Source organism: Centruroides vittatus, unplaced genomic scaffold (genome assembly GCF_030686945.1).
Source record: "Centruroides vittatus isolate TY-2023 unplaced genomic scaffold, ASM3068694v2 contig_549, whole genome shotgun sequence".
NCBI classification, from domain to species: Eukaryota; Metazoa; Arthropoda; class Arachnida; order Scorpiones; family Buthidae; genus Centruroides; species Centruroides vittatus.
In genome coordinates this window covers 3,641,938-3,665,345 of record NW_027122325.1, presented here as the reverse complement: position 1 = coordinate 3,665,345, position 23,408 = coordinate 3,641,938, and the positions used below count along the sequence as shown (strand labels likewise).

Here is a 23,408-nt window from a genome sequence, read left to right as displayed (position 1 = left end):
AACCGACGCAAGAAATCCTGTGGGTTTTTCTGATAGAAGTCCAAACACTCCTTTGACATCAAAGTGCAAACACGTTTTTGCTTGGCGGTCAGCAGACGCAGCACCCACCTTGCTGAGACCTTCGTCATACTCAAATTTTTGGTTAAGATGTGGTGCACTCGGTCAATAGAGATGCCTGTTGTCTCAGCTATCTCACGCGTTTTCAAATGGTGATCTGCTAACACCAAATCGTGAACTTTGTCGATATTTTCTTCAGTGACAGCAGTTGACGGCCATCTGCTGCGAGGGTCATCTTCCACAATTTCTCTGCCAGATTTAAAAAAAGTGTCCATTTTTTCACAGTGGTGTATGAACTCTCCCATCCATGTCAGCTTTGATTTGAGATGGGGTCAACCCTTTTTTCGTCAGGTATTTTATGACCGCACGAGTTTCTGTCTTCTCCATTTTTGACAAAGCACTTACACACTGACTATCTGCTAAGCTGTCGTGGCAAAACTTTACGACAAATCAAGCGGAAATTGGTATTGTATCTTTAGCAAAGATGGCTGAATTATTCCTGCCAAAAATTAAATTGATTGCAGCGCCGCATATAGGCAAGGCCGCGAACTTTCCGAACACCCCTCGTACAGTACCTTCTACTTCTTTTCCTTTGTTTAGGATTAGTCTGGCTGGATTGGCTGGCCTTTGTCTTTGAACTTATGTTCAAATATACTTTCATAATTAGAATCTGTATGTAAGAAGTGAAGAGCAATGCTGATTGAAAAAGGACATTTTCATGAAAGATACAAAGAAAAAGAAATGTCCTTTTTTATTTGGTCTGTGGAATAGTAATTGTGAGAAGAAGAGAAACAAAAAGAGCAAATTGATAAAAAAGAAATATTAGAAAAATAAGCATTTCATAAGATCTGTGATAATATATAAATCCTGCATTCCAACATAAAACAACACATATGATCAGCAGGAAGAGATTAGTGTGCCCAGTGTACCAATGCATAAGGAGCCAATTCTGTAAATTTCTTTCTTTTGTTTGTCTTTATTAATATCCTATTAAATTAGACCTTGTTCATAAATTAAGTGATCTACAGTCATGTCAAATGAAAGATTGTCAAATTCATGTTCTGTGTAAAAAAGTTGAATAATTTATTGTAGAAGCTACATATATAAAGAACATACTTTAAAATATAAAATTTTATTTTTTTCCATTTTTTTTTTTAATTTGTTTATTTTATCTGTGTTTCGGGCAACTTAATCATTAACTCCACAATATCAACAATTTAATTGAAAGAACAAGAATAAAGTATTCATATAATAATAAAGATATTTAAAGCTGCTATAATTTGAAAGTTATTATGATAAACTCTTATCGCAAAAACAGACATTTATAATCTTGATTTTTCCAATTTTCAATAAAAACATTTTTGATACTTATTTTGATGTAGTTAGCATATATGTAGTTTTCTTTTACAATCAATATACAGATATATGCTATAAAGAGAACTCAGAAATTTTGTTACAAAGCATAAACCAGAAAGTTTATTAATGCTTTAGAATTTGTTTGAATAATTTACAACTAACATATTAAACAAGTTGATGATTATTAGTATCAAATTCAAAGGTTAATGTTACCCTAGGTTCCGAGATGGTGACGGGGGAAATTTTTCCCTACGTTGGAGACTGCGACGGGGAAAAAAATTTTTTCCTCGATTCAAGATGGCCGCGTTTCCGGCCGCCATCTTGAATTTCTCTGCAGACTCCGCGGACGTTAACCGAAATAACAAAAAAAAAAAAAAAAAAAAAAAAATTTTTTTTACTCACTTTTCGATGGTGGTTGCCTACTTCTTCCTACTTTTTTTTCCTTTCCGATCCATTCTTTTTTCGGTTTTGCCAGCTTGGATACTTTCCTTTTCTCTTGGTGCGGCTTTTTTCTTCCCTGTTCTTTTCGATTCGGCTGCTCTTTTATTGGTCGATTGGCGTTTCCCTCTGTTCGATTTATTACTACTTGGCCATATAAACGACAGAATGCAACCCCAAGAAATGTGGCCAAATTTACTTTTAAATGTTCCTTCAAAGGCAGAAGTCTTCGTTCCGCACTTACTACATCGCAAGAAACAGCTTTCTCTATTACTCCGATGATATAATTTGCATTTAGAATCGCACAGAATGCAAACGGACTCGGTCGGCTGTATGCCTAATTTTACAGCAAATTTCGGAAAGTTCAATGCGTTATCGATACGGGGAGGCAAACCTAGCTCCAAAAAGTCGTCTTCCATTAACTTGTAGAAATCACGGGTGGTGCAACTCGACCGAAATTCGTCATTGAAACTCAAATCGGCAAAACTACTCATTATCGAATAATTGGCAATAAACTAAACGCGGGGAGGTGGTGAGGAAAGAAAATGAAATATCGTAACCAGAAAAATAAACAGCAATTATTCCAATACGCAATTCGTCGCAACACTGAAGTAAACGATTCCAACTGGAAACTAGTCGATTTGCATAAAATTGCATTGAAATGAACGGAAATCACGTCACAGATCGAGCATTTGCATATTCGTTCGTAACACCACTACGAATTTCCCGCCGATATTACTCTCGCACGACGTCACGAAAAGGCTCCCTCTACCATCGCAAATTTACACACGACCGTCGCCGTTTCGAGGTTACAGGATACTCGGCAATGTCAAACTCAGGGTTGAAACCGAACGGGGAAAAATTCTCAACGGCGTCGACGTCACGACTCTAGGGAAAAAATTTTTCCCCGCCGCAGTCGCCAAGATAGGGAAAAATTCCCACTGCCGCCATCTCGGAACCTAAGGTAACATTAACCTTATATTATATTATATTATATTATATTAACAAATATTTAAACCTGCTTGTTTTTTATTATTAACTGAGTAAAAATTTATGTTCACATCTAAAATGGAGCACAATGATTTAACCATATATTATTAAATATATAAAACACTTATCAAAACCTTTTTTAGGTAAAAAAGTAAATATTTAAAAAACTCTTAGATGTGAACCATATTTCTCAAACGATTAAAGCTGTCACAAACACTATTCTACATATGATAAAAAAATTTACTTTTATGTTTAAACCAACTTCCTAGCAAATCAGCTGTTTGATAACTCCTATATGTACTTTAAGAAGCTGAAGTTGTCCTAAGACAGGCCATAAACGTTACTGATAGAATAAATAGTTTGGTTACATAAAGAAACAATTTTATTTTATTTTAGTTTATTTTGTCTTGTTAAAATGATAGGGTATTGAGATTATGGCATCTTTAAAATTATTTATCAATTTTTGTATTTATATAATAGTGTTTAATTAAATAATATCAGTATTTTCTTCATCATATCTTTTTTATTAAATTAACTTTGAGCATTAATTTCATTATTATTTCTCTATTTATGTCTAATTGATATTAATTTTCATGTTTAATTCTGACTTTTCAATTTTCAATGATTTATTATTTGATTAATTGAATTCAGTATAGGCTTTTACTTTTACTTAAAAAGGTTTTCAGATATTGATTACATAGCTGTATATAATGTATATTAAAACATTTACTAAAAAAAATAATCAATGGAAGACAAAATAAAATATATCATAGACTAAAATAATGTGGAACAAACTAATAACATTAAAAATCTTTAAAATAGACTGAGTGATTGCTTTTAAGTGTCATCTGACATCATGTTGTTTTATGAGTCATCAACAATTCAACTTTGATATCTCATAGAATATAAAATAATATAAAATGAAAATTTTTCTTAAATTGTTTAAATAATTATATAATTACCTCTCGTCGGTGGTTGTACATATAGATTTTGATTACTTCTAAAAGCACATGAATTTGAAACATCAATACCAGTTTGTGATGGTGGAGGAGGTGGTGGTGGTGGTGGTGATGGAAAGTCTAGATAAATTAAAATTTACAATTAATTCAAATTATTTAAAAATTATTAATTATTTTCGTTATTTAATGGTATAATGACAATTTTTTAATAATGAATTATGATTTATAAATGATGTAGAAATTATTTTAAAATATTCAATTATATAAAGCTTTTATAAAACAAAGGCATATGGTTTATACATAATATAAAAGTACATGTAGACTTATTTTTATTAAATAAATACTAAAAAAAGTTTCAATGTACAACTATTAATCAAAATTTAATCTTAGAAAATGTTAGTCTATTTCCAGATTATTAATAAAATATATTTAGACTAAGATTTGGCTGTATTTTCTTATATTTATTTATTCTACATCTATAAGGGGGCCAGACATCCCACTTTACATGGGACACATCCTACATTGTCCTATTTGTCCTGCTGGGATGCCTAAATGTCCCACTTTCTATATTGGAGAATAAAAATACAATGCAACAAGCTAAACAAATACACCACATTGCAATCTGATGGTCGATCTATAATATATGCTTACATTTAAAGCAGGCATCATAGTGGAAGAGCATATCTATAGCATATACAAAGTATATTTTTGCACTATAAGGGAATGAGCTGTTGTTGGCAATTTCCAGAAGCAGTTTATTTCCATGCTAGGTGAATAGCCTACGGATGAGGAACTTGAAATTAAAGGTGTATCCAGAAAACAGTGTGCAGGGATATTTTAAATTTAATGCATGGATGAACCTGACATTCTGTAATGCCAAGCCCCCTGCCACCTGTGATGCATGAGCCTCAAAATGATATTATACAGTAAAACCTGGTTAAGATGTCCCTGCACCTAAGTCGTTCAAATCTTATAGGCAAAGTCCTGTCATTTTGCCCATAAGATTTGTGTTAAAAATTCCCTCATAAGATACACATGAGATGTTACAAAGTATTGGTCCAATGAAGAAATTTTTAACCCTTAAAATGATCACATCAGTGACCAATAGTGTTCTCAGAAGCTGTATGAACAGGGATCCTGTAGTTTCAAAAGAAGGGTGGCATAACATTAGCTATTACTAAAAATTAATACCAAAATTTATGTAGTTAATTAATTTAATGGCCCAATGCTAATGAACTTAATAAAAATGAAATTTTGAAAATTTAGATTAAAAATGAAATTCATTAAGTTAAGTTTGATTAACAGTTTAAAAATTTCTAACCAATTTTCCCACCAATTTAACATTCAGAATAAATTGAAATTATACTTTTGACTGGCTGACAAATTTCAACTGTAAACAGTTTCGAATCTAATTTCAAAAAATTAATTCCTCCTTAAAATATTAAATTTATTTCTATGATTGGTTAGAAAAAAAACATTCAGTTGATTAGCAGTGGTTTTAAAAATAGTATAAATAGGTAGTCTCTGTGGTATCTACTTTCCAACTAAGTTCTGCACTGTCATATCATATTGTAAGTATATATATTTTTATAAATCACATTGGCCTTAATATTACATGATATTTTTCCTAGTATCTTACATGTTAGAAGCTTGCACTAAAAACAAGAAGCAGACAACTCTAGATCAGAACTGTAAAAAGTTGTAACTATTACAATTCAATTCATTGTACCTCTTCTGCAATCAAATATTTAGATTAAAAAAGTTTTTTTTGCCATACCTGCCTAAGATGTTTTCCCACTTAAGACATTTTTTCCAAGCCAGTCCCTTCAAAAACGTTTTAACAGGATTTTACTGTAATATGTTGATTGATGATGAGGATGATAATTGTTGAAAAATAAGGAAATTATTAACATTTTCATGATCTGTTGATTGGTGGCAACACTGAATGTTTTTGCTGTGAGCTCCCCTACTTTTTCTTTGTTCTACTCTTCCTGCCTTTTTCTTCAGATGTAGACGAACTGTGAGAAGTTTGTAGTGTTCCTTTTTTGTTTAAATAAAAGTTTTTGTTAACTAGAGAAGTGTGTTAGAGGTTCTGACATCAAGTTTCAACAATGATGATAATATTAAGTTCTATAACAACTGTGATGAGTATCTTCAAGAAAGAAGAGGGCAATTTGAATAAATGACTTTAGCTATTGCTTTAAAAGAAACACTGACTTGGAAAAATATTGAAATAAGCCTACTACAAGTCATATCCAAATTTCCACATCTGGCTGTCAATGACGTTGAATTATTTGATGAAATTACTTCATTTCCAAGTTTGCTTCCACAGAAAGGATTTGTGAGAGGAACATCAAGAAGTCAACTGTTACAAATCAATAGGTATAAATATTTAGCCATTTCACAGCAAATCAAGTGCCATATAAATAAGTTTTAAAGCTTGTCAGATTTATCCTGTATCTCCTGGGAACCAATACTGCAAGTGAAAGAGTGTTTTCTGTGATGAATGTTATGTGGACAACTGAGAAACATAGAAGGCATGCTGATGGTCAAGTGTAACTTTGATGTTAAGTCCTATGAGAAAGTTTATGAGAAGCTGATGAAGGAATCTGCTGTTATAAAAAATCCACTCATTTATAAAATACTTGGACAATGAACTGGAAGCATGACTCCACATACTTCCAGTCCATTGTCTACTTCAGAGTAGACTAACTCACAGATAAGTCAAAGTCAAACAAAAAAGTTACAAAATAAACAAAGCACCTTATAACTCTGGCAGAAAATTTAATAAACCAGAACGTTTTCAACCTATTATCATAGGCCTTCTTCAGTGTTCGTATCGATACATGGATATGATGTGGCCAAAAAAAGACACACCACCGCCCTGTCGACGTACGCTACGGACCCCGATATAAGAGCTGACTTCGATAACACCAGACTCATTAAGAAGTCATTTAAGACGGACCACATCAGGGCTTTGGAGACTCTTGAGATTTACAAGGCTACCAAATCGGGGAAATGTATTAATTTCAAGGAAAGTAACGTATTATCGTACGCGTGGCGATATGCCTCTGAAATACATCCGCAGTGGTAATCATGTTTTATTCCTGTCTATTAAATTTACGATGTAGCATTCGTCATTACTGCACGCGGGGATATTCGATTTTTTTGAATTTCGAAAGCGTTCGATTCTTTTCGCATTCCATGATCAACGAACCTGACGAAGACCTCGGTGGAGGATCTGAAAACGTTAGTTTACGTGTTAAACTGTCGTCTTATGTACCGGGAATTTATAAAATAGTTGAGAGAGACTGTAATTGGAATTTATTTGTACCGGTAATCACGGGTGAAGCATTGTCTCTTCTGTAGACTAACTCGCAGATAAGTCAAAGTCAAACAAAAAAAGTTACAAAATAAACAAAGCACCTTATAACTCTGGCAGAAAATTTAATAAACCAGAACGTTTTCAACCTATTATCATAGGCCTTCTTCAGTGAATTAGATGAATTTGAAGAAAAAAGAATAAATATAAGCACATCAAATGCAATGGTAACAATTTAAAAATTAAAAAGTATTTCAAAGAGATCACTCACATAGTAAATTAAAATTAACAAAATAATTAAACAAATAAACAAAATGGTATGAGAGTGCTAAAAATAGAGATTAATATAAACAAAAACAAGTCCCAAATTACATTTGATAAATGGACTTCCTCATCATAGGTAAGGTATCAGCATCCTTATGATTGATGTAAAATAGTTTCTGGTTGAATTTAAAGATTTCTAAGAGTTCTAGTATCCTAATAGTATTAGAGTTTGTAGCCGGTCTAATGATTCTAACCTCTTCCCATTTTTAAAAAGTTAGCTTACTGATCTTATGATTTATTTCTTAGTATAAAAATGTGGTCAATAAATACACCTACAGGTCATATTAATTACATGTATTACTTCAAATAATTATTTGTAACCAACAAATAGGTAGTGTATACTGCACTGGTATTAATCTGGCATTCTGCTTTGCATCCAAGTAATCTGGTTACCTTAACATCTAGAAATTCTTATTTAACAAAAACTTTATGATGAATTTATGATTTACCTTTACAAAATTAATACTAATAATGGATTGTGTTTGTATTTAATGGTGATAATATATTTTGTTTTAAATCTGTGGTAAAAAAATGAAAATGTATATTTTTTTCATTTGTAATATTGAGTTACACTAGTTTGACACTTTAAGCTAGATTTTTAATTGTTAAGTCAAGTACAATTTCATTTATTTATCAAATAAATGTAATTAGAATGTTTTCATGGTATCAAAAGATTATTTTTGAAATTGTTTGCAAACTTAATTTGAATCTCATAATTATTCTTATTAAATAAATTTCAAATACCTTGGATATTTTTATTTTCAGGTAACTCATAAAAATTACTACTGGACCACTTCTCAAATTCATCAGCTATTCTTGATTTGCCATTTTCTCTCATTATTACAAGTTCTAATTTCTCCTTGCAATTATCTATCATTTTTTTTGCTTCTTTTAAAGTTAAATTTTCTGCATTATTATTATTAATCTGCAAGATAATTTTTTATAATTTGGCATTAATAAATTAAAATATAATTTATATATTACAGAAATAAAGCTTACAAATTAACATTTAAAAAAAGTGATAAAGACTTTACATTCTTAAATATTAACATTAGTCAGTGAATATTTGATTTTTCAGTAAATTTATTTTAGTACTTATTGTTATATTTTTTTTTACATGTTTATGCTATTTTCTTATGTAATAGGTTAAAATTATTTGAAGTTGCTACATTATTTTTTCATTTTTTTTATTAGTATTTACAATTATTTTAATAACATTTCATGTCTTGAACAACCTCTCCTCTAATAACAATAAAAATGTTTTGTCTTACAAAATTTTATAAATCAATACATAGAATTTATTTTATATATTCATTTACTACATGAAAATAAGGTAAACTTTTTTATTTCGTTTTTCACATATTTTACATTATCAATAGTATAGTAAATTATTATTATAAGAGTTTTAATTCTTAAAAGAAATTTAATAAAAATTTATAGGATGTTCAAAAAATCTTTTTGGACATCCTATAAATTATTTTATAAATTAAAACAATATTTTTATATCAAAGAAAGAATCTATATTTTCACATTTTAAATGATTAATACATTAACAACAAGCCGTAACTATTCTCTGCAGACAAATATTGTTACTGTTATTTTAAAAATGAGAATCATTCTAGTTTTCTAAATTTCTAATTTAGAAATTTTTAACAGATTGTCATTACATCATTAAAAGATGTCACAATGAATCCAAAATGATATTATTATATTCCCTTTTTAAGTCCAACAATTGGAAATTCATAATGTTCAGTAATCTGTCATCCTCCCAATTTACCCAATAGTCTGTGTAAGACGTTTTTCTTATTATTACTTGTTAAACTGAATAGTAATAAAATTAGTTCAATTAATAGTTAATTTATTAGAAAAATTTTATCATCATCTTTTTCTGCATATTTGCAAGCAGATCAAAATGACAATGAATTAAAACCAGCTTATATAATAAAAATATTGAAATTATCAGGTTTAGTTTCTAATAATGAAAAAGAATATAACCAAAATAAAGTTAGTATCAAAAACTGTAAGCAAAAGAACATGAATAAAATATATTTTGTCTTTGATGTCTTTTCTATCATATAATATTCACCAAACAAGTAATTAATAAACACACAGTTTACATATATTATATTATAATAAGAGGAATATTCATTTCTTTAATCCATCTTTAAAGTTAAATTTTTATTTAAAAGAATTAAAACTTTACATATAACTAATAAAATAAGATCAATTTACTTTTAGAATTACATCCCCTTCTTGTATTGCTCCATCTTTCTCTGTTATTGAGAAATTTGCAATTTCTTTTACAAATATTTTACATGCTAAAACAATTCCAAAATCTAAAAAAAAAACAAAAAAATATCTTTATTAGCAATCAGAGTAAGTATATCTAAATATTATCAAAATATGAATTTTAATAATTGTTTCCTTATTATTTAAACACATCTGGTGAAATTAAATTGTATACATATTTTTTACTATGCATTACAAATTTTATTAACATTTTATTATTATAAATATAATGGTAGTGATAATGGATGCTGATACTTGTAATTTGAATGTTTGTCGGTATTTTTCATCACAATATGGTAAAACATACATCAGATATAATTTGTTCATGGTAAACATATCTAAATCATTAAGAATAATTCAGAAGCACTAGAAATGAAACAAAAGCCATAATCTTTTGATTTTCAGAATAGAAATCAGATAAAAACCAAAAAAAAAAGGTCTGTGCAGTTGGAATGTTGAATGTATTATTAGTGTATTAGTGTAGTCTTCCATCAAAATTGATGAATTTAGTAATTTTGGATGAATAAGATGTATATAATGCTCAAATATCTAAATGAAAGTAATTGTTTAAGCATTATTATTATATTCATTGAATCATAAAACAAAACTGAACATAAACCAGTGAATATAATCTACTGTGTAACCCAGTGAATATAATCTAAAAGTGTAACAAATTATTCACATCTTATAATTAAATAGAAAGATGTTAAATACAATAACACATAAGCACATATTTTAATTAATCTTGTGTTCTTAATTTGTAAACTTATGGTTCTTTTATTGCATTTTGCTTGCAATGCAGTTAACATGGATTTCATGAATCCATAATCTTTAGTAAAAATGTATACATTTTCATTGTATTGCTCTTCTTTATGTCTTTTTTTTTATTTATTTTATTTTTAACTCTCTTTGCTCTGTGCAATCTCTCCTCTAATAACAATAAAAAAAGTTTTGTCTTACATAATTTTGTAAATCAATATATAAAATTTATTTTATATATTCATTTAGAACATGAAAATAAGGCAAACTTTTTTATTTAGATTTTCTAATACTGTTCTTTTATACACTTCATTTAATCTATAAAATATCACTAAACATGGTAAATCATAATATAGTAAATCAATGAATTGTGAATTAAATTTTATGACTTAACAGCCTTTACTTAACTTATAGAAGTCTTTCAATCATCATTTTACTTTGTAACCACATAATGACTTAATAACAAATAATGAATCAAAACATAGAAATATATTTAATTATTTTCCTAACAGAATTTTCAATTGTTCTTTTGAAATAAATTTTAAATAAAATAATTTCAATTAAAATAAATTTACGGAACATTAAACAAATAAAATTTATAACAAATAAAACAGCTATAAATGTTTAGAAATATTCAGTTTTTGTTTTCATAAGTTTTCATAACTTGTCTAATGTAATAATTTGATGATGACATTTTGTAGATATGAATAAATGTGACCCATATCATAAATAATAATAAATACAGGGTGAGCAAAAGTTTGTAAAAAACTTTAAATACTCATAAAAAATGGAAGAATTATTAGAATAAAATATGGTTTGCATGGGGGGGTTTGTTGATGGAAAAAATAGTTCCAAAATTCACCAATAGGTGGCATTGACATACAAAAGAAAAGCAAATGACAATAAATTTCATTCATTGTCATTTGTGTGTATCAGACAAGCAAGTGTTCAACATAGCTTTCACCTCAGGATATAACACAATTTAGCTGAGTAACAACACATGCAACTGCAGAGTACAGCATGTCTGAACAGATGGATGGATGGATGGATGGATGATACTTCGTGACAAATAGCAGCTTTCAATTCCAACAATGTAGAAGGATCTTATCAAAATACCTGGGACTTCAAATACCCCACAACTACAAATTACATTGAAAGTCATTTTCATTGCCATTTGCACATCTATTCATTGTCTTTTGTATGATTTTTGGAACTAATTTTTCTTCTTGCCAACAAGACCCCATGCTGATAATACTTATCACATAAACTGCATTTCATTTCAAAAATTCTTCCATTTTTTAGAAAGTTTAAACATTCATAAAAGAATGTTTAAACTTTCTACAGACTTTTTTCCCATCCTGTACATAAAATGATATATTAAATCTGTATGTACTACTATCAATTTAAACAATAATTAAAATAATGACATTATACATTAAATAAAACAAAAAGTTTTATTCCATTGAGTTTCAAACATTAATTATGAATTCATAACTAAAAAGAAGACAGACAAGAAACTATTTGATTACTTTCAATACATCACAACTAAGATTTATAGAAAAATTTTACATAGAAGTAGCATGTATAGATGTGAAATAAAGGACTCAAAACTGAAACAGCAAGACAATGAAGGAATACTGTGCCAACAACAACAATTAGGATAATAAAAATTACAAAATCAAAACAAAAGTTTTACTGTTTGTAAAATTATCTTGTTTATATTTATGTAATTCCCAGATATATATTATCAGGTACATAACTACAAAATAGTCATCATATTTTATAAATTTCATTCTGAAATAGTGTATTAAATTACATAACTTCTTATCCAAACTGAAAATAAATACAATTTAGAATAACAATAATCATTTATACTATTAATATATATAAATAATAGTTTTTATATATTATTTAACAACATTGTAAACAGTACATTTGATTAAAAACAAAAATGTTTCATTAGTTGTCTAATTATTTCATTAATCATTTTTAAATAATTATGTCAAATCTAAAATGTGCTTAAAGATATCCTACTTAATTAAAATAAATTAGAAAAACTTTAATATTTATTCTTATAATTAACTTTACCGTCTTTCTTTTTGTTTTTAGTTAAAGTAACTTTCATTGTCTGTGGTTCTGTGCTATTTGGAGGTAACACAATTCGTCTTTTAATTCCCTAAACAAATTAAAAATATATAAGTAAAACACTTTATAAATGACAATTTATTAATTTAATTTTTTATTTCCATAATTATCTGTTAATAAATGATGATTCTAATAAAGTAATTTAAAATTTTAGATATTTACAAATCTTTATTGAAGAAAAAAAATGTATTTATGCAATCCTAAAATTATTAGCATTATGAAGTACTGTACTAATCATCCAGTACTCACATGGATCATACATAATATCAAGCTGGAGAAATTAAATATCTCTTAAAAGACATCGCAAAATTAAAACTTAATAAATATAAAATAAGAATTTTATTAAATAAAGCATTTAAAAGTATTTTATATATTTCTAACACTGTAAATTTTGAAATATTAATTAATTTATTAAATATATAATATTTAAGCTTTTAAAGTAGTTTTCAAATTCATAAAACATATTAGTTTTATGAATTATTTTTAGAAAATTAACTTTAATTACTAATTAATTAAATTAACTAAAAGTCAAAATTTGATTTTTTACAATTTCTTGAAGATGAAACTTTTCTATTAACTTTTCTATTATCTAACTATTCTATTACTATATATCTTAAATTTATATTAAGATAAGTGTAAATTGTATATTATTAAAATTTACATTTATCTTAATATCATCAGTAATTTAATCATTGTTGTATTGAAAACATATTAACAGTAATACTTTTTCAATTATTTTATTGCTTATAATTATTCAAAATATAATCCACACTTACTAGTGTAACTGTACTACCACATTCCCTGAGAACCTGAACTGCTGTGGCATAGTCAACATTTTCTAATGATATACCATTAGCTGTTATTACTCTGTCATTAATTCTGAAAAAATTGAAATTAAAATTAAAAATTTATTTAATTTAAATATTAGTTTAATAATTTAACTAAAAAGAAGTTTTGATACAGAAAAATAATTTTATTTAATTTTATGATATTTATAAACAATTTGCACTTTGATTTTGATTGATATTACTGTAAATATCTACATTAAAAAATGAAAATTCATTTTTATCTGTTACTAATGCTTTCAACAAATAACTTATCTATTTTATAACTGTATAAATATAATTAAAATAGCATTATTGAAAGCAATTCTTAAAAGATATTCATATACGATCATTATTTTTTTCTGCATATGCACTAAAAAATAGTTAGTTTAAATAAAGATAAATAAATAAATATTAAACAAAATTGAAATAAATTCAAGATATAAGACTTGAAATTTATTTTATCAGGAATCATTTCTGATAAAATAAATTTTGGTTAATGTTACCTACGGTAGCGAACGTGGCGGCACGTCTCTGAAGCAGTGGGGACGCACGTTCTAACCTAACCTAACCTAACCTAACCTATTCTAATAAATTACCATAATTATTGCCAACCAAATTATTAGAATAGGTTAGGTTAGGTTAGAACTTGCATCCCCACTGTTTCAGAAATGAGCCGCCACGTTCGCTACCATAGGTAATGTTAACCTAAATTTCTAATTTTTATACTCAACTTTTTCATTTTATTTATTTTGTAGAACCATTATTCTTCTCTTCAAGTAATCATATTTGATTTAATATAAACATAAATATTAATAATAATAATATTATTATTATTAATATATTTTCAGTACCTTTTAGAAAAGTAAAGAAAAAATATTCAAATATATTCAAATATCTTTATTCACAAAAAGGGGATTATCCCTGTTGCAGGGGGTTGTACAAAATTGACTTGTAAATTTTCGTATTATTAAAACATTAACTAGGTTATTAAAATTTAACAGTCTTTATACGTTGGTTTTATATTATTTCGTTATTAACATAAATAAAAACAGTTATTTTAACAAACACAGTAATATAATTATACAATAATGAAGTTATATAATGTTGATATATTTTGACATACTGGCATAGATTTACAACATTTTTGTAATCTTAATGAAATAATTATACAGAGAATAGAGATCATTTTTATTTAGGTTATTGAGAGAATTTCTATAATCTTGGGATGAATCACTTTGGAGTATTCGAGGAATGTTGAAAGAATCACGTACATTAGAGAGATTTTGACATTTCTGAAGTAAGTGTTCAATTGAGAAGTTATCGAATTTGCACCATGGGCAATGATTGTTTGATAGGTCAATATAGAAATTATTGATATAAAGGGAATATTTATTTAGACGTAATTGTGAAATTAGCCTTTTTACGTTGAAGTTAATTGATTTTATCATATAAGGTTGTACAGAAGGTATTTGTAAAATTTTTAAGTACCAGGGATGATAGGTATTGTGATTTAGGCTATTTTGATCCATATTTATAGATTGAGCGATAGCTGATTCCATTAACATAGTATATCCAAATTTCCAGTCCTGAATATTATCTTTGAATAGAAGATCTGATACTCCAAAAGAATTTAGTATTTTATTTAGTTTAGTTTGCCAGAGTTGTATTGTAGTTGATTTTTTACTGCCTTTGATTATTTCGTGGTGCAGAAAGGTAATATTACTGTCAGATTTGAATTTTAAACGATAGTAGAATTTAATGATACGTTTTAAGAACAATGGATAAGAGCAGATACGGTTAGTTTCGTGGCGAATTGCGTAGCCTGGGACAGTTCTTTCTAAGTGAAAAAGTTTGCGAAGAAAGTAGATGTGAAATTTTTCTAATTTATATATATAATCGAGACCCCATATTGGAGATGCGTAATATATGATTGGGTTAATGATTGCGTTATACAGTTTCATATGAATAGATAAATCGGAGGTTTTTAAGTTAGAATATAAGTTTAGCAGATTATCTATAGCAAGTTTTACTTTATTGTTCAAATACGAAATATGTGCTTTGAAAGTATGATTCCAATCGAACATAACACCTAGGAAATTGACTTCATTTACCATTTGCAGAGGTTGCTTGTCTAGATATATCGTTGTTTCTTTTTTGGAGATTTTACTATTCTTACGGAATATAACGACTTTCGTTTTGGTAGGATTGATTGTTAATTGGATTGAGTTGAGGTAAGAATTTAGTTGATTAATTTTTCTTTGTAGTGATATTTTTGTCGGAGCGAAGATTGCAAGGTCATCAGCAAATAATACATAATGAAAGGTCCTGTCACCAAGTTCTATTCCATCTGAGCAATTCTGAAATATGTGATCAATTTCGAGTAGATAAAAATTGAATAGGTATGGCGAAAGAGGGTCACCTTGGAGTATTCCACGTGTTAATGTTAGCGATGGTGAGACAGCTTTGCCCTGTTTAATTTTTGCGTTATAAGTTGAGAATAGCTTAGATATAGTGTTTGCAAATTGATTACCTGCTCCGTTAACTTTTAGTTTATATACCAGTAGCGGAACAAAAACAGAGTCGAATGCTTTTTGGATATCAATGAATGCAACATATATTTTTCTTTGCTTTTTTCTCAGATGAAGTTGTATTATAGAAGATAGTAGGAAAATAGCAGATTCTGTTCCTTTATTTTTGAAGAAGGCGTATTGAAATTTTGCTTCGAGGTCAGTTATTTTAGTCCAGTATTGGAATTTTGTAGCTAATAAAGATGTAAAACATTTTCTTAATGTTGACAGTAGTGCTATTGGTCTATAATTAGTTGGAGAAATTTTATCACCGTTTTTATGTATCATTGATAAAATTACTGAATTCCAGGAGTCCGGGTAATTAATTGTTTTGTACATAGAATTGAAGAGTTGTAGCAGTTTCACTCTTGCTTGATTTGACAATGTTTTTAGGAACTTAGTTGGAATGTGATCATTTCCTGGTGATGTGTTAATGCGAGTTTTATTTATGATATCATCAAGATCCTTGATTGTAAATTTAGAATTAAGACATTCGTTGTTGGAGTTGTAGTTGGACATTAAATTAGGTATAGTTTGGGTAACAGGAAGGCGTTGATAAAATTTTTTCCAGGCTTCAAAACTTATCATTGAGTTATTGTCACATAAGTCGAATTTAAATCGAAATTTTTGTATTAGTGCCCAGAAAGTTTTGCTATCATTGCTGTTTTTTAGTAATGTTGTTTCAAGTTTAGAAAGATAATTTTTCTTTTTTGCTTTAATTAGGTTATTGTAAGTTTGCTTGAGCTTTCTGTAGTTATTGAAATTTAAATTATTTGAGTTTTCACGGAATGTTTTTAGACTTGTTTGCTTCATCTTTTTCATCTTGTAGCAATCTTTGTCAAACCATGGTTTTTTAAATTTGTTCTGAATGGTTCCTTTATCGTTTTTAATTTGGATATAATCGTTCATTATCTGAATTATTTGGTTATATATTATATCAGAATTCAAATTGGTTATTTCTGGAATATTGTTGAATCTATTTTCTATTTCATTGGAAAATTTCGACATTTTATAGTAGATTCTCGTTTGTTTATTGTACTCCTTAGTTGATGAATTTTCTGAGGACAATAGGAATTTTGATATGGTTGGAAAGTGGTCCGATGTGTCTTGCGTAGTTATGGCGAAATCTAGACAACAATCTAACATGTATTCAGAACATATTGTTAAGTCTATGGTGGATTTGCCATTATATTCAATACAAGTAAATTCGGCTGGATAATCAGGTTTGAGACGTCCGTTTAAAATGTACAGTTTATGGTCTTTTATTATTTTTATTAAGTTTATTCCTAGTTTATTAGTAGTATTATCTTTGGATCGTCTGATATTTTGTATTTGGTAATTAGGACCATTATAATATGAATCTGTCATTTCAGCGATTCTTGCATTAAAATCTCCCAGTAAAAGGATATATGGAGTTAAATGTTGCCACTGTTCGATTATTTTAAATATTTCATTGAGTTTTGTCAGACAGTTGGGTGGAATATAGGTGATCATTACTATTATTTGTCGATAATCTTTGTTGCCTAATATTGGTTTATTCATTGAAAGTAGGAGTAATATATAGTTGTCAGATTTTTTGGTTTGTTGTATTTTACAGCAATGTTTTTTTAATAAGATACACAATCCACCACTTGGGCGACCAGGTCCAGAAGGTTTATATGCTGGGACTGTAATTGTTGTATAGTTATTGAAGAAAGTAGAATTATAAAACAGATCCAGTGTAATCCATGTTTCAGTTATTCCAATTATATCAGGGTCATATTTTAATTGGAGAAGATTTAGTGATGTTATTTTATTCTTTAAGCCTTGACTATTCCAATTGATGACAGTAGTTGGGTGTATATTTTTGTTAACTTTTTCCTGATGAGATTTATTTTGTAATGTATATCAACTTGCTGATTCTGGTAAGGTAGAAAAAGGTAGAAAAGTATCCACATAAACCAGTTTTCCCGTATCGATATTAAAAGTTATTTTATCTCGGTCTATTTGTAGAATATCGTTACGTAGTTTGACTGAATGATTTTGTTTTCTTAATTCGAAATAAATCGGTAATAAGTTTTTTCTTCTTTTACGTGAGTCCTTAGTAAGGTCTGGTGCGATTTGGATGTTTCCCCAGTTTTCCAATAATTTTTGTTGTTTCTTTGATATGAAGGAATTAAAAATCTGATCACGGGTCTGTTTATTACTGAGTGATAATCTGATAACAGGATTCGTTGATTTGGTTAATTGAGTTATATCAAGAATATCTTCCTGGAGTACTTTGTGCAGGTTTAATGAAGAGTTAATAAATTTAAGAATTTCTGATTTGGAGATACTATTTGACGTGGGATAATTATATATTATTATATTATTATAGTGATGGTCGTTGATCAGGGTGTCCATTTTATACTGTATCAGTTCCTTTCCTGATTTTAAATTGTCGATTTGTAGTTTTAGATTTTCAATTTGACTGTCCATTCTTTGAAATTGTATTTTATTCTCACGTATAGTTTCATGGATTAAATTCAAATCTTCTTTTATAGATTCCATTTGGGTAGATAGTTTATTATTAGAAGTATTAATAAGTTCCGAAATTTTGTACCATAGATCTGTTGTTAGAGTGTCATTCGAATTTGTCGAAGATGATGGATGGATTATATTGGACTCACCTGGTGAATTCTGTAGTCTTTGTGGAGTTGTATCCATATGCTGGTTGTTGATTTCTAAGGCTGGTTCTTGTGATTCTTTGTCCATTAATAGATTAAAATCCATTATAAGTTTGGAGTTGGATGCACCTGATTGAGACTTTTTACTTTCCGGTTTGGTTCTGTTAAGCGGAGGTCTACCTCGTTTAACTGGTGAACGCTGCATATTTATTAATTGTTAATATTTCTTCGAGAACGATGATTTCTATACAGTTTTAGTAATTTTTGGTTAATAAGATTAGAGAAATACAGTAGTTTCTTAACACTTGTTGAACCACAACGCAAAAGTCACCAACACCTCCCACTGTCGAGCCACGCCCCCGTAAAGAAAAAATATTACTTTTATCTTTTGATTAACTGAAAATAACTTTTTCTTTTTTCTGAGTTTTGAGACAATTTAAATTGTAAGTAAATTTTTATAATTTTAAAATAGATAAAAATTCTGTATTAAAATTAAAGTTTTTCATTGTCATTTTTTTGTCAGAAAACTAATCACATTAAAAACAAGAAATATATTACTTTTAATATTAAAAAAAACTAATAATTTAAGATGAAAATATCTATAGAAATATAAGAACTGATACCATTCGTAGCTTATTTCTTGCTTTTAAACTAATTTATTTTAACTTGAAACTTCTTATCCCAACTTATTTGAAATAAAATTTTATTAAAATTTAAAATATATATTGATTTTAATAAAATTTAAATTATTAAATTACTTATTTATTTATTCACAACTGAAAAAAAAGCATTGCAAAGTTGATTTGAATTTTATTGTTTTACTATTTAGATTAAAGTATATTCTGTAAAACAGTACTTCTCAGTTGAAGATCACTTTAATGTGCTGGAAAATCATCAAACCAGTAATATATAATTAGTAACTCTAATAGTATTACAGTAGAGCATCGTTTATCCGAATCAATTGGGGACTGGGGTTGTTCGGATAACTGATTTTTCAGAAAGCCAATTATGTACGAAAAAATATATTAACCTATCCAATGTTGAAATTTTTCTCCGTTGCATGTCACTTTGTGTTGAATTTTCGCCGATTTTAAGCCTAATGAAAATTTTTATAATAATAATCGAGGCTATTGTATTGTTAAAAATTATTTCTTTATTTTGTACAAACAAAATAAATATATTGAAAAATATAAAAACAAAAAAATTATACTTTAGAAGTTAATCTAGTATCAAAAGTGTTCAATTCAGCACGACACAGTCCGACTGGAAAGCTTTTGGTTAACCGACGTTTCAGTTGATCGGCTTTAGGATAAACGACACTCTACTGTATTAATTAGTTAAGAAAAATCATTCTAAAAAACTCTAAAACAATTAATTATATTTTAATTTTATTTATAAACTTATCAAATATTGCAAATCATCATTTTTATGTGTTGCAGGTTAGAACAGAAACATTTAAGTAAGTAATTATATTTAATTATTATATAATAAAAGCAAATAAAAAATTAAAAGTTTTAAAATTATCTTTTATTTTCAAAGGTAAATTTAGTAAATTCAGAAAAACAAAAAATTTAAACTAAAATATTAGTAAATTTTCAAATTGTCATAATAAAAAGTAAATATTAAAAAAAAAATAACAAAAAAAAAGTCTTAAAATTTAATTTAGATTTTAAAATATGGTTTTTTCAATGTTTACGGATTTAATTTCATTTTATTATTTAGAACATTGTTAATATTTAAACAGTTTTATTTGATTTACCAAAGTTTCATCTCCCAAGTGAAAGAAACAAATTACATTAACAGAAAGTGCAAGAAAAAATGTTTATTCATTAAACAATCTACGATATAACTTCTGTAATGTGATTAATAATACATTATATTCTTTCATTATTTTGTTTGGATCCACACTTTCTTTATTCCAACATAGAAAAGTAAAACTTACTTTAACCTCCCTTCTGCTGGTCCAGCTTTCAAAACATCAGAAATGGCTATTGATGGATCTCCATTTGCAAAATGAGGATTATCTCTACCTCCGCTAACAGCTATACCAAAACCATAACCAGGAACCTTATTAAAAAAACAGTTAAATTATCATCACTATATTTTATAAACTTAATAAAATTGAGAAAAGTCATAAAGATTACTCTAGTTAAGGTGATATTGTGTAATTCCCACGTTTCTCTCTCACTTCCCTGTAAAATATAACACTTTTTAGTAATGTTATGAATATAATAATCTTAAAAAATACTATTAAAATTATTTTGGCACAGAGCATAAAATATTAAAAGCTTTCCATTTTTATGTATTCTTCACTTAAAAACAACGTTATTCTACAAATAATATAGGGAAAAAATTCTATATAAAAAAATAATTACAGGTAACCTTCCATATATGCGATTGAATGATACCTCAAGTATACAGCATATATCAAAGTTAACAATCAGTAGAAAATAAATTAATTCAATGAATTAAGTCATTAAGAAGTCACTTTTGACATTTACATTTGTTTGGTCAGAGTAAAAGATAAAAATGAGGAAATGAAATTTTAAAAATTTTCTTGAAGGATTGTTAATTAATTAAAGATTTTAGATAATATAAAATATAGTTTCACACAAAAATGAAAACAAATCGCGGAAAATAACATTAAAGATTGATTATAAATTAAGTGGTTAGTCTAAACTCTTTAAAGATCGATGAAGAGATTAGACTAACAACTAAAGAAGGCAAAAAACATGATGTAAAAATTTTAAAAATCGAGCAAAATCTTTATCAAGCGTCGTCTATATAGTTGTTACTTTCATTTTTTTTCTTGGTAAAGTTTTCCGCAAAAGCTTACGAGTTAAAACAAAAATGCTTATAGAAATTACAAATGTGAAAAATATGAATTAAACTATCCAAATAAGAGCACTGCACTAGAAAAATTAAAGTTCATCTTCCTGGTGGGGATAAGGAATCGATTTAGCATTGCTAACTCTGAGCTCTGCGGAGCTAGGAAACGTTAAACTTCCTTCAGAACGGACCCGTATTAACCGAAACCGTACTGTCCGACAGCAGATATTGAGGGTTACGTATGTTCTATTATATATATAAATATAGGGCCTACCTATCTTTAATCTCGTTGATTCGGACTGACTTTTAAATTGACCAAAAATGTTTAGCTAATTACTTATACATAGATAAAGTATCAAAAAGACAAAAAATTAGCACTCGTAAGAAAAAATTTCTTCGATAAAAGATAAACAAAAATTTAAGAACACATAATTTTAATATTTACGAGCATTTATTTATTGTGAGATTGCCGGGCTGCAATTTTTAATCACATTTTTTATTTATTTCATTTAAAATGTATGCTCTCCACCTCAAATTAATAGCGTCTTGCTCCTGTACATCATACTTTTCCGTTAGCAATGGAGTCATGCCGGTCATCTATTAACTGCTTCCAGGGGAAAAGTTTTGAAATTAAATGACGTGGCTTCCGGTTTTCATCGGAAGTTCATATATGGTTAACCGGGGCTTTCTACCTCTAAGGTTTCCATATCTGATCTCGTTTTTCATCTATCTAACTCCGTTCTCGAGATTAAGAAAAGACAGACGGACGGACGTACGACAGTGAGAATTTATAGGTTTACAATTTCTTCAAATTGCAGCCCGATAATAATTATATTAAAGCCGAGAAATAAGGACGAGTTGTCGAAATATAAATATCTGTATTTAAATTTTATTTAAACCAAATAAAGATGTGTAATTTAAACTATGTTATCTAGCTAACGAATTTGAAGACGGGTAAGTTGTACGAGAATTCGACTGCACTCGGATTACTAACATTTTATACAAGAAAACGGTCATCTAGGGAAATAAACTGAACGTTCTCATCACAGTAAACTGCCTTATATTCAATATTTTCCTTACCGGTTTAACTCTCTTGCAGAAGCTATTACATATAATGGAGCACTTTATTGCTCAAGTTTCGCATTACAGTGATATATACAGCGAATTTTATAAAACAATTTAAGAACATTCATTTCCTAATCGTAACAAAATCATCTGTGATAATAATATATTGAAATTTTATTGCTAAATTTTAAAGTCATTTCATATTTACAATATGAAAATATTGATAAATCAATACTTTAATTAATGAATATATTCTCCTTCTTAAGAATAGAAGTATAAATTTTTATATCAGTCTGTTATTTTTAAAGCCATTTAATAAAATATATTATAACCTATGCAATTAAAAACTAAAAGTTTAATATTTAATAAATTTAATTTTAAAAATTACTTTAAATAAAGATGTAAATTAAAATAATATGAACTAATTTAAAAGTAATAATGTAAAATTGCAAAAATAAATATAAATATTCTAACATTTAAATAATTCCGAATAATATTTAATATCAGAAACAATATATATTTCATATTTAAATTAAATGTTTATTAATATTTTTTAAGGAGAAGAACTATTGAAATTGTCTCATGTAGACAAGATAATTTCCTATTATCGAAGAAATAAGGAAATCGAAATAAACACCATAAAGTAGTTAATTCGATTTTTATATGAAGCCTACAGAAATAAACAAGAATAATTGCACTATAATATATATATATATATATATATATATACAGTATAGTATAATAATTGCACAAGCAATAGTATAAATAACTAAACATTAATTATTATTATTATTATTGATATGTTAATTGGTGTATTTTTACATTACATTATAAGC

At 27.6% G+C, this 23,408-nt stretch overlaps 1 protein-coding gene across 4 annotated transcripts in view; it reads right to left on the bottom strand.

Moving 5' to 3' along the window:
• LOC136978711 (tight junction protein ZO-1-like) overlaps window positions 1-23,408 on the bottom strand; it is a 156,310-nt gene that overhangs the window by 92,572 nt on the left and 40,330 nt on the right. For all 4 annotated transcript variants that reach the window (XM_067274483.1, XM_067274484.1, XM_067274486.1 and 1 more), the window contains 7 exons: window positions 20,823-20,870; window positions 20,621-20,745; window positions 13,416-13,518; window positions 12,583-12,670; window positions 9,679-9,782; window positions 8,191-8,371; window positions 3,804-3,920 (listed from right to left, as the gene is read on the bottom strand). In XM_067274483.1, the coding sequence (XP_067130584.1) occupies window positions 3,804-3,920; window positions 8,191-8,371; window positions 9,679-9,782; window positions 12,583-12,670; window positions 13,416-13,518; window positions 20,621-20,745; window positions 20,823-20,870 (766 nt within the window). The remainder of the gene's footprint in view (window positions 1-3,803; window positions 3,921-8,190; window positions 8,372-9,678; window positions 9,783-12,582; window positions 12,671-13,415; window positions 13,519-20,620; window positions 20,746-20,822; window positions 20,871-23,408) is intronic.